The sequence below is a fragment of the Anser anser genome, assembly GCF_964211835.1.
Source record: "Anser anser genome assembly, chromosome: 2".
NCBI lineage: Eukaryota > Metazoa > Chordata > Aves > Anseriformes > Anatidae > Anser > Anser anser.
Window position 1 is genome coordinate 99,101,133 of NC_139721.1, and position 13,386 is coordinate 99,114,518.

Consider the following 13,386-nt stretch of genomic DNA (forward strand, 5'->3'; position numbering starts at 1 on the left):
AGGACTTAGTGGAGAGAGCAAGGAGAACGTAGGCAGACTGATAACAAGGCAAGATGGAATTTGGCAATCATGCTAGAGCTCAACAGCAAATCAAACTTAATGATCCCAAACTTCATTTTATGTCTCCTACAACAGGCATTAAATATGAGCATGATCAATGGCTACAGCACAATTCAGTAAATAAATATGGTACCCAAAGTCATGCAGATGTCATATTTATGGGGGGTAGGGATGGATATGAAGCCCCACATATATCAATGTATTGTCTCAAAACTTTTTTCCTCTTAAAAAACACGCAAAAGAAAACAAGGTGTTACACAGTTAAAGTCTCTTCTGTGAATTCATTTAGCAGTATTGCACATACTAAAATATCTTGCCTTGGGACACAGAGGGATGTGTGCAATTTAAAAGCATTAGCTATTGTTAGCCGATAACAACCTCCGAACCTGTGACATCCACTTTTTTTTTTTTTTAACTGAAAGGATGACAAACATGCAAGCCAAGACCTCTTGCTCTTCTCAGCCTTTCCTTCATTGTAACACTAGCCAGAAGGGTCCTGGACTCTTCATAAAATGTTTGGCAAACAAAGGCCCTGTTAATTGACGAGCTATTGCTTTTACTGCTTCCTACCACAACTTGTGGGAATCTTTTAGACCCAAATCAATTTTGCACACAAGCATTCCCATGAGATGCCACACACATACTCCATTTGAAGCCACTTACAAGAACTACCACAGCGGGCTCACATAAAACCTTTGTGAAACCTTCTGAAACCACGTGCAACCCTTTCATCCCCTCCTGGCCAGAATTTTTTTTTGTTTGCTTACTTTAACCAGGTTCTTTGTTTTCTGCCATCTTACTGCTGTTTTCCTTAAATGATAGTTTCTTGCCTTTGCAAGGAGTGAGTTATAGCAGAGATGTTTGCAGACTTCATTGCAGCTCAATGCCAATAAAAAATAGTCCCCTCATCAGAGGCTGCCTGTTAACAGCTCTCCATTATTGTTAAAGCTCTGTGTACTTAATTCTTCTTTGTCAGTAAGAACAATCGATCTCAGCCTGTTAATTAGGAAAACTTTAACAAGACAGGGAACAGACACCTGACAGCATAAGCTCTGTTCCTCTGCTCTGAAGAACTACAGCAACCTACACTCAAGCCATAAGCTTTTATTATTAGAAGTGGTCAACTTATTTTTTTTTCTTTATATGCTTTAGGAATGCAATGTGCACCCTGCTCTATGCGTTCAGTTCATTTAAACAAGAAATTCTGTACCCTTTTCTCTGTACTCCAACAGTGATCGTTCATGCAATGCACAGTCATGAGGGGATGTTAACCAGCACTTACTTAGGCCCTTCAGGTACCCAGGAAATTTTAAATCTTTCATGTCTTCTAGTATCACTAAGTTCATTAGTCATCACAATACCATCTTGGATCATCAAAATGCAAAGACAGTCTCGGTCTAAACAAGACTAGCCTGATGAAGGTAGAGCTTCTTCCTCCAATTCCTCAGCCTTTCCACCCTCCAACAGGAAAAATTCCCCTTAGAAATCTGCCAAATAACCCTTTTATCTTTCCTTACAAATTTTAAGTCCAAACTCTCTTCTCTTGGGGAGAAGAATCACATCCTTAGGACATGAAACACAATGGACACCAATCTTTTACTAGTGTCCATAGATGTCATCTCAGAAATAATAACCAGGTAGTGCTACCTATGTCAAACGATAGAGAAAAAGGGAGAGCATCTGGAAGCAAAGCCAGAGGACCCTGGAGCTTTCTGAAATATGAGAGGTACTTTTGAACTATCCCTTCTGCCCTTCAGGAATCAAGCAGAGGGTTTTGATGAAGAAAGGGATATGAAAAAGATGCCATATGTTCTGGGCCCATGATCTTTAAAAAGTCACCTGGATCTTTAGGAAGCTGCTCAGTAGTTTTGCTCTCCTAGAAATGTGCCTGGACTGGGCACAGACTCTCACAGTACAGAAAGACTCCTTCAATCCACACCAAATTAAAAAGGTTTCTGTACAGGAACAGACTGAGCTGGGAACACACACGGAGCAGGTAAACTAGAAAGCTCAGCAGGTGGGATACACGTAGGATGACATTCAAGTATCTGCAGAGGAAGGAAATTAGACCTCACCACAACAATACAAACTGCTTATGAATACAACTCATTTACACTGAATAATTACACTGAACTATGCACACTTGCTTTGCTACACCAGAGTGTACTTGTAGTTCAGAAAAAAATGATTAATTTTATTCATTACTTCATTACTGTTACTTGAGGGAAAAAAATGTTTGGGAGAAATCAAAAGAAGATTTAAAATGGCTATGCAGATAATTGGGAAAAATATTCATAGCATTTTCCAACCGCTATTTAAAGAAAATGTCCAAACCATATTTTGGACTTTGGTCTTTCCAAAAGTAATTAGATTTAATATTTCAGACATGGCATGTGTAGTGTGCAGTCCCCAGTGAAGAAGGTACATTTTCCTAAGTCTGAAGAAAATCAGATAAAGAAAAAATAGGACACTGTCTTTGTGTCTGTGCCATGTTATTTTTCTTGCTGAAGTTCAACACGTAACCAGGTCCCTAACGTTCTACACCTACCTGCACAGTCATACTCCCTCACCTACCTGGAAGACTGTTTTTATTAGCATAGAAAACCAAACCTTCTGGACTTATGAAAAAATCTGGAGAAAACTGTACAGCAGCAGGGAGAATGAAGTCTCAGAGAAACAATGAGGACCTCTCTATATCTCATTTCTGAATGCTTACTGCTCTCCACTTTCATCCACCTGTAAGCCAACCACTTCTTTTTACATCACTAACTTTGAGCAAGCAAGCCCTACTCTTACCAAAAGACTCTTTGCTTTTCCATCCCTACCCTACTAAGACTGTCTCCATTTTTTAGCCCTCAAAGTGGGGGCAGACAGCACCTGCGGTAATTTGGAGCTGTATCAAAGCACGTCAAGTACATGGAAATTCAAGATGACGGGCACTTGGCACTGCAGCAAGGATGAAAGTTAGGATTTAATTTTTACCAGCCTTTGCAGGGGGTACATGCAATTACACACTCCCCCTGTTAAATGATGAGTTTCCCAATAGACCAGAGTACCCACAGCTAGCGAACATCCCCTGCAATCAGTTGTTGTGAGAACATACTCCAGCAGCTCCCAATGTCTGGTAGAGTCAAGATTATAACACAGTATCAGGGTGCTCCATCACCCAGCTGACTGCAGGGGCAAAATCCATCCCTGTTATCTTCAGCCATCTCAGGAGCCATGTGAGCTGTGCAGGCTCCCCCTATAGTTAGTGGAGAAAGATAGGCATCTGCAAGGGTAATCCATCCTCTCTCTCTCTCACCCCCCCCCCCCCCCCATTAACTGAAGAGGAGCTCAGATAAGTAGCTCAGACTAGACATATTACTTCTAAATGGCTGGAGCTAGACAAGATGAATTCCACCCTCAGTGTCCAAAATACTAGCATATGTACTTTCTCATTACTTATTGCCATTGCAACGTCTGTTACTCATTGATTTAGGAACAGATTTTCTCAGTGTGATTTCCTTTTCTTTGTGCAAAACTTTGATTATGCAGTTTTTGCACCCTAACACTCAGGAACATAAATGACAAGACATTTCCTGCACAGACCAACACATACACCTGCAAACCAGGAATGGTGTGTGCATTGAGTCCCTCTGTGCAGGAGTGGAAAAGCCCCCAGTGTATGCATGAACATGGAGATGAGGCTGCTTTTAAATTCCATTATCCAAATCCCTGTGCTCTGCTTTCAACCCTTTAGGTTTCACCCAGTTTGCACCATTTTGGAAAAGCAGCTATGAGGACAGCCCCACAACATGCCTCCCCACTGGACAGATGGATAGCACAACCCATCCCATTTTCAAGCCTGTTGGTAACACGTGCATCCCTCAGCCATCCCAGCAGTGCCATAATCCAGCTCCCAATTGTTCCCCAAATGGGACGGCCCACTGCTCACAGCTGGGAGTTTTGGGGAAGACCAGTCCTCAGTGGAGGTGCCTCCGTAGCACAGCATGCTCTCAGCATGGTGGTCCTTCATACCCCTGCATGCCTCGCATGCCAAAATATGCGGCACCCACGGTCTGGGTAACATCAGAATGAGAATGCACCCACAGTCAAAGGGAGCTAGTTATGAGTTTGGATACTACCATTTAAAGATAAGCTTCTCCATGGTTACCACTCTCATGCAAGGTCACTCTCCTGCCAAGCCTCCTCTCCTCCCTCCCTCTCTGGCTCTCTCTCCTGCCCTTCTGTTGTTTTTTTCTTTTTTTCCTTTTTCAAACATGCTACATCAAAAGAGAAAATGAAAACATTTAAGATAATCACAGTCTGACTATTTTAATGCAGGCTGTAGGAAAGGAAACATGTAAGCCAAGTGCTCTCACTGCGCAAGCAGAAACACACTCTCGAGCTCATAAAAGTAGTATCTGAGAAATAACACTTGATTAAAACAGCCAGTCCTTTGCTTAAGTAGGTGCTTATGGTAGGGAAAATATCCAAGCTCTCTCTAGACCACTCCACTGGCCTATCAAGAAAAGCAGGACCAGGCTAGACAGATGAATTATTGTGAGGCAGCTGGGTTTCAGCCGACATGATAGGAGATCCCTATTATCCTGTCCACCTTTCTTACACAAATGCATCTCCCCAGAGAAACAGAGTCACTAAAGTCCGGCTCATTCACTCCTGACAGGCAATATGCATTGAGTGAGAGGTGATACATTTTCATTTTTGGCAAGAAATCTCAGTCACCCTAAGGAGTAGATTGTTCAGGAAAGTGGTAATGGAATACGGAGCCTTTCATCCCCACGTCGCTCCTGCGAGGGCAGCCTGACTTGGTAGCAACCCAAAAGTTATTAGCTAATGGATTGTTTCAGTGACCTATGTGAAATGAGCCTGGTAGGTTTGGTCTGGCTTTCAGTAGACAATAACTAGGATCACAAGTGGTGGTAAGCAGAAACCACACTAACAAGTTGATGGCATGGTGGGTGAGGATTGAACAAACTGCCCACGCGTCAGCCTGCCGTCACTTCCTTTATGGCCGGGGCCTCCGTGCAGACAGGGCACCTCAAGGCCTGACATCCCTGCTTTGTCCTGATTTGCACTAACAATACGCATTAAAAACAACAAAAAGACATCTTAATGGCACTTCGCATTCCCTGGGAGCTCAGTAGCATCTAGTAGGCACCACTTTGAGCTGAAAATACCACAGACTTGAACAACCAAAGAGCTTTCTGAAGGCTGGGCCCTGCAGTCCTGTCTTTCTGGCACATGCAGAGTGTTGAGCGCATCATTTTGTAACTGTAAAATTCCTTTTTGTAAGTAATTACTCATTGTAATGAATTTAGTAAGTGTGGGACAGCCCTACATCTCTCTGGGAAACAAACCACAGCTTTCCCTCTTTCCTTTCTTCCTGTTCAATGCTGCCTGCAGTCCCCAAGGACAGTGGTGGCCTATGGCGTCCAGAATCTTTTTTTTCCCCACTTCTTTTTATCAGAAGTAAAATCCAGAATTCACAATAAAGTGAGAGTATTTTGCACCACCACCACCCCTGAAGTACCTTGGCAATGATTTGTGTCACTACCTCTGTTACATTTCCACGAGATACTCACTAAATAGTTACGGCCTCAAACCCCAGAAATCTAACCTGGGGTGAGAAACTGCCTTTAATCTATTAAAGCCTGCACAAGTTACTGCACATCACAAACAAGCCTGTTCCCATCATATCACAGGACTACACTGGTATCTGCATATCCACCAACTGCTTAGATAAGAGAGCGACTGGAAAACCACTCCCAAAATGCAAAAGCAGACAGCAAACAGCTATCATAGCCCTAAGAATGCCCACTACTTGCTTCCAATTTAAATTATGTAGGAATTAACATAGGCCCAAATTCTGAAGGAAATTGGCAAGAGGTAGTAGAAAAAGGAATTACGGAGAGAGGGGAGTCAGGTATGGCATACACACAGAAGACACTGTTTCTTTTGCTCTCTGTAAGATTCAGCCTTAAAGGTGGACGTTTTATATAGATGTCATTAACATCCAGAACTGTCACACCACCTTTCTCAGAAGGGATCATTAAGCCTCTTGCTTGAGGCTTTAAACCTCTTACTATCGGTAGCTGATGCGTTTCCTTCTCTGATGTCCATGGGACTGGTTACTGTCAAGGAAGGGCCCTCAGGTCTGACCCTATATGCCTATATTTCTTTATCTTTTCTCCCCCTAGATATACCACACTTCCACTGTGCTCTTCCAGGCACAGCTGCTTTTGCTATTTAGGGAACAAAGGAAAATTGATCGAGAAAATACTGGCATGCCAACAACTGGGCAATAGGCACTATCTGTCTAGTATTCAGGAAAGAGCAAAGCACAGCCTCACAAGATTCAAGCATGCCTCCACAGACTTCTTAACCACTCAGACCTGCCTTCCCCTCAGCAGCATCACCAGGGAGAGCTGCAGTGTAAAGGTGCTGCTTTGCCACTACAGCTGAAAGGTGAGGGAGACCCAGCGAGCATGCAGGCAGACATGCTCCTCTGCTTGGGACAGCAGGCATTTGGCAGAGCAGGAGCCAGGGGCATATATCACAGTGACAAGTGTGACGACATGCTTTCATTATTACAGGATTAAACTTAAAAAAAAAACAACCTGAGCTGCCTAATTCTCCACAGAAGCAGTGATGATTTAGTGTAAATTAATTTTTCAGATTAGCAGGACTTGTTTTCCCTTAAAACAGTCCAAGTTCTCTGCAGCAGCTTCATTAAATAAGTGTATAAGTACATACTCATTTTGGAATTCTACCCTTATCCCCCCCCTTTTTTTTAATGTATATATTTTTTGTTTTAATGATACAAGAGAGCTGTGCCTGGTACTGATAAGACTCTGTGGCATTCCACTGGAATGTAAAGTTCCCAGTTCTGCATTTTCTGCTGATAGCCAGCCCATCAATTGCAACAAAAGAGTGATTTGAGCTTTGCATTTACTGGTCTCACGGATCACACCAGTGAAGTCAAAGTTATTTGCCCCAGCTCATACAGCATTATCTTTTAACTTAATGGAAGTGAAAGAGAAGCGTGTGCTCATTACCCAAAGGATGCAATTATTACTTCCTCTCTATATTGTTGCTAGTTAAGGATGAAATCCAGGATATGACCTTTTCATTAAGCATCAAGCCAAAATCCACGTGGGACAGCCTAGGGAGGCTATCCTCATCCTTTCACTCAGTAATTCAGAGCAAAGACTCTTGCTGTGGAAAGAAATCCTTTCAAAAGATCAGTTTAAGGAAACATCTAGTAAATGTTGATCAATAGATGGAAACCAAAAAGCATTTTGTTCCCTGCATGATCCTATCATAAAAAAAGGATCACTAATTTACCACATCAACCTGTTCTCAAATACCATGCCCTGTTTGCACACAGTGTACGGTCACAAAAAAAGATGATAAACTGCAAATATGAGATACACAATATATTAGTGCAGAAATAAATCTTCAATAGAAAGCTTAAACGCAAGAGGAGAGAAGAACACACGGTAGTGTTGAATTCCTTATATTTTTTTGTTTTGTTATGACAATAATAATGTGCCTTTTGAAGTTCATACAGGGAGATAAACTGCCAAAAGGCAAATACTTACAATACAAGAGCATTTGGTACATTTATTTCCTTCAGGCCTAAATTCTTCTCCTTCATTGTAATGTCTCCCTTCAAATATACAACCTGGAAAACAGCATTTGAGTAAGTTTAGCTCAGGATAGCACACTGCCTTTTTACTGTTGCACACCCTTCCACAGGACAATATATGAAAAGTAAATCTTACATCCTCTCTGACACAAATCACTTCAGAAGCCTTTACAAAGGCCTTGAGACCCCCAAAATACCTTTTTGGGAAAGACAGCATCCTTCTATAGAAGATGAATTTGTACCAATGAAGGCAAGGCTAAGTCAGGTCTTCCATTAAAAGCAGCTTTGAAACACTTTTCTAAGGTATTTGCTTTTTCTTACTTACTCCTTCTTACTCCGAGTTTATATTAGATGTTGGCAGAATTGATAACAAATTAAAATGCAATAAATCCATTATACCACAACAGGAGCAGTGCTTGCCTAAAAAAACCAAACTGTTAAAACCAAGTTAGTAATAAAACCAGGTTAATTTGCCACTGTGCTTCGCAAAGCCAACCCACTCACACTATCCTTCAAAAAATCAATCTTCTCTCTTAGGGTTACTCTTATACTTCCCCTACTAACAAAACCCCAGTTATCAGCCAGGGAAAACCAGCAGACTGACCTTCTGAAAAAATAATGTAAAGACATGTGGCCGTTGCCACAGGCAGTCGATTTCACAGGCTGTATATCCTCTACTAAAAAATATTAAGCATGCTCTTGTATCATTTACCACATTGTGTTGAAGCAGCCTGCATTTTAGTAACTGGTCAAATATAACGGAGTTAGACAAACATCCCAGGTAATAAAGGTTATCGTTACAAATACAGTTGCACACATGGAACAGCATCTCCCAATGAAGTCTCACCTGGACAGATAGGACAACACATCCCTGCAACTTTGGATGGGTTTTTGCAATGAACAACGCACTGTACCTCTGACTCTATTATCACTCCCTCCTGCAAAAGAGCAGATCGGACATGTTTATTGTTATTGTTGTGGATGCTTTAAGAAGCAAAACTCCACTATTATTAGCTGTACAGTTACAGCATGGAGGATGCCATGGAGAGCTGGATTTCAAAGCCTCTTTTCTTTGTGTAGCTGCTGCCTGGTATCAGGATTCAGGTTAATTCACAGCCAAAAGATCCACTTGGGTCTCCCTGACTCCGGATGCAGGATTTGCCTTAAAATGCATCAGGTAAGAAAGCAAGCACCTTCTTAGGAGAAGGAATCCTGCTTTATCAGACATCCTCAGCAATCTGCCATGCAGCTTTGGTGGAAACAGACCAGACACAAGGCATCCTCCCCCTCTCCCCTTGGAGGAAAAAAGACCTAGAAAGCAGATAAACGCATTTTGTTCTGTAGAGGGGAGACACTTATCTTTGATGCTTCTCCTGATAAGTATTAGTAAATTAACATTTCCTGTACTTCTTGTTTAAGGAGTCAAAGTCCTCCTGAACAAACCTAGGTGTGAGGATCTGTGCACAAAAGGTTGCTCTGGTTTTTTGTTGCTTGCAGCTTTGCACTTGGAGGCAAGGGAAACCTGCTTTTTTAAATGTACAGGTCCAGGGTAAACAGGATTACCCAGATGTGCATTTAGACACAGAAACAAGCAATAAAGAATTGCTAATTTCATGTAGCTAGTAGCAGTCAGAGTACCTAAATTCAAGCTTTGAGTATCTTCTCATTAAGTGCAAGGAGACAGAATGCTTCTTCTCAGTGTACCCATCTTTAAAAGCATGTGTGGGTTTCATAGAGTAGAAGTATCACAGAAAGAAAAATCTTGAAACCATTTATCCTGTTTGTGGAAGCTCTTCAAACTCAGTCATCTCTCCTGTTTCTAATGGTTGTAATTCTTAGTAGCTGCCTGAGTGCTATTACTAAAATTGGATCAAGTTATCAGCAGAAATCACAGCTTTACTCACAGACAGAAACTAAGATTACTTAATTACTTGTTTTGTGCCTGGAAATGGACAATCTTGTAAACGTTACAGTTACAGATAGACAAGCTACCAAAAATATCACTGTGTTAACAGTGCAGAAGCCCAAGAAAAGAAAAGATTTAGCTATGGGTTTCTCTTAAAGAACATTCCAGGTAAAACCCATGGACACATACACACAAAAGTATCCAATTATTAAAATAATAACCTGTATCTCAGAAAAGGCTTACCATGCTGAAAAAGGAGGAATTATTTCAAGATTGAGACAGCAGGAAATGTCACTGCTTTGTACCACTCATTCAGCATTGTTTGGCTATCACAGTGCTCAGGTCATGTACAACCTACCCTTCTGAATGTCTGCTTGTAGCAGGCCACATATGACTGGATTTAAGCTGCTTTAAATGCAAAGCCCCTATTGTGCTTTGGTTATAAAATATTTCTGGTTATTTGGATTGGATGAAAAAGGCTCAGAGTTCTATGGGAAAAGCTCACAACTCAATTACTGTGGTGCTCACAACATCCTTACCTGGCACTGGTATGTAATACAGGGATTGTTAGGGAGGTGCCATTTCATAGAGCTGTTGTATGTCTTTCCTCCAAAACTGCAATCTAGAGGAAGAGACAAAACCACATTAACCCGGTTGAATGCAGTGATCCCCTGGAAGGCTGCTGATGAGGATCACAGAGCAGCATCCCAAACATGTCCTATCCTCTCCCTGGGGTTACCAGAAGAGGCAGAGCAGAGAGCTCGGTCTGACATGCACAATCGTGCCCTGGGAGAGCTGGCAGCAGCCCCCTGGACATCTGCTCCAGGTGCATGACTGGCCAGGCTGCTTACAAATTTTGACCATTCAAAACAAACCAAAATCAGCAACAAAACAGCATAAAAAGGTGAGTCAGTGGCAATTCAGCAGCCTGTTCAGGGACTGTTCAGCTACCGCTGTAGTGGAGGAGGGAGAGGGAGGAGAGAGGGTGAGAGAAGATCCAGGAGTGCCCATCACCCAGCTCATCCCTATGCATTAACCAAACCCCCTGAGAGAGCTCTTCAGACAGTTCAGCTCAGCATGGGTGCACTGACATCAGCAGCACTACCCCTCCTTTATGCCTTCCTACTTTCATGAAGGAAGGTATAAACATCCACGTAAACTAAAAGCCAACAAGCTCTTCTATGTGGGTGGTGAGCAAGGACATTTTGGAGTTCCACAGGTTTTAGCTTCATGTCTCTTTGTGTGTAATATCACAACTTTGTTAACAGGTTGGTTCACCCATGCACAGGCTCTGCACACAATTTTTGTGCAAAATGAAGTTTCATTAAAGCCTTTTGGAAAAAATACATACATAATGATTTTTCATATTTTTGATTACATGTTTATACTAGTTCCTTCCCACTCTTTTCACCATTTTCAGATATTTTGCAAAAGCGAGAATCAAAAGGAAAAAGTGAGAAGAATAAAATACCTCACCAGGAAAAAAAAAAAGACAAAAACAGCAAAGGTTTATTAAGTGAAAATAAAGTATTCATTAAGAAAGCTTGTTTAATAATGCAAAATTGTTCCAATTAAAACTTAATTTTTTGGAAAGCCAAAGTGTTTCTGAACAAAAATTTTAAAAGCAATACATACCCCACTTTCTGCAGGAAAAATGCCCATTTTCCTTTTACTGCTGCAAGTTTTTTTTTCCTAGTCTATTTTATTCAAATGGGCCTGTTCAAAAAGCCCATTAAATCAACAGGAGTTCTGCCAGATACTTTGAAACACAGACATATACATAGAGTCATCAAGCACAAAAATAAAATCAGTCAAATGATGCCATGGAGACATAAACCTTAGCAGCTACTCTAACAGTCATTGTTTGATGTGCAGGGTGCCCTGTCCTGAACCGCTTCGGACTACATTTTGCACCCCTCTGAAAATAAAGACAAGTTATCAGTCCCACACCAGTGAATCTTCAAACCCAGTGTACAAGCAAACTTCAGGGTCACAGCTCCAAACTGCTGAGGAACTTCAAATACAAACAAAATCATTTTGTATTTAAACAAAAATTTAAAGAGAACCTGGTATATGAAGATTATTTACAAATTTGTTGACTGCCTCCAGTTAAGACCTTAAACAAAAGGAGGCTTGTACTTCAGTATTTGCAGCATTCAGAAGTTTTTCTGTGCTAAGGACACAAGAGAATTCTGCAGGTGCTTTGGCAATTTCACTTGCCTAAGCTGAAGCAGATATCTTTTTAAAAGAGTTGATCAGTAGTGCAGGAGCTGATTGTGGCAACTGAACCTTTGATAAATATTGAAATATAGATCTGAATCTCACCTTTTTTTTCTTTTTTTTTTAAAGTAGAAAAGCCTCTATGAAGTAATTTTGAATAATAAAAAGTGTTTAGATTCTCAGTATATTAATTACGCTCTTTGTCAGCTGTTACACATGTCAACATGTCAGAAGAAGAATTTGAAGCCCTATGCTCTTCTTAAGCATTTTAAAATCCCATTCTGAAAAATATCAATTCTATATTAATGTTTGTACAAAAGAAAACAAAACAAAAAAAGCCACATAGATTTGTACAAAATTTTGTCATAGTCTCACTTCCTTCCCACTACAAGACCTGACAAAAAGCAAAGTCTGTTCAAAGCATTTTAGCATCCTCAATTTGAAAAAAAAAAAAAAAAAGGCCATACAGAGATTCTGGTCCCAGTCTGAGACAGAATTTACACATGTGCTTGTCCTCCAAGTACTCAAAATGGAACAAGCTGTGTTATTGAACATGCATGAGCATGTTTTACCACGTAGGTCTGGAGTCTTCAACATGATGCAGGGCCACAGCCCAGGTTAAAAACTAATTTTGACTCCAAAATACCTTGCATATTTGCTCACCACTTATGTTCTTTCATGTAAAGTGTTTTCTCTGTAAGAAAGTTAATGACCCTGGGCTAATATGTGTGTACAGATGTGCATATTAAACTGAAATCCTCAGTTCAAGGATTAGTCTGGCTGAGAAAGCATGAAGGTGGTGTGTCCATGCAGTCTCACATCTTTCACTTGAAGTGCATACCCAAGCTTTGCTACAAAATCCTCTGCCCTGCAGCACCAGCCGATGTCTGAGGAAAGCAGCAAGGGGAGCCAAGTTCCACCTGCCCACCAGCCTTTGGTGATAAAATGTGTTGTCAGCACTGGTGGATGGCACAACAGATATCACTATGGCAGGGAGAGCTTACAGGCAGCAAAAGTGAAATTTGGAAAGGGAAACCAGGATCAAAAAGTCTTCAGGAGAGGTAGGGATACTGAGACTGCTTCTGAGTTTTGGCACAGGCACGTAGGTTGAGTAAGGGAGTCAGAGCAGCCCAGTGCAAACACCAGAGCTATATCCACCACCCATTCTTCAAAATGGAAAGGAAACAAGACCTACATACCAGCTAGTTCTTCTGATCCTCACTTTCAATGTACAAAACTCCCAGAAGATACCTGCTAAGATCTACCTGCTCTTTTCTAACCCACCTAATTATAACATGGAAGTCTACAAGCCTCACCCAAATTCAGCTGAGTGAAACCCTCCTGCCCCAACATGCCAGCTTAGTTGAGCCATCCTAGCTCACCCATGGTTAAAGGTCCACCACCATGCTTGGCTTGTAAAGTAGCATTCGTTACATGACTCATGTCCAAAGACCTAAGCGAAGGCCCTGATGCCTATTTCTACAACAGAGTATGTCCAAACACACTTAAAGTTCCTAAAAGCCATTTTAATTCCCTTTGGAAATGT

At 41.3% G+C, this 13,386-nt stretch overlaps 1 protein-coding gene across 2 annotated transcripts in view; it reads right to left on the reverse strand.

Moving 5' to 3' along the window:
- Positions 1–13,386, reverse strand: part of BMPER (BMP binding endothelial regulator) — a 150,098-nt gene that overhangs the window by 105,623 nt on the left and 31,089 nt on the right. For both annotated transcript variants that reach the window (XM_083822120.1, XM_083822119.1), the window contains exons 4-6: positions 10,160–10,242; positions 8,562–8,652; positions 7,668–7,750 (exon numbers count right to left, since the gene is read on the reverse strand). In XM_083822120.1, the coding sequence (XP_083678246.1) occupies positions 7,668–7,750; positions 8,562–8,652; positions 10,160–10,242 (257 nt within the window). The remainder of the gene's footprint in view (positions 1–7,667; positions 7,751–8,561; positions 8,653–10,159; positions 10,243–13,386) is intronic.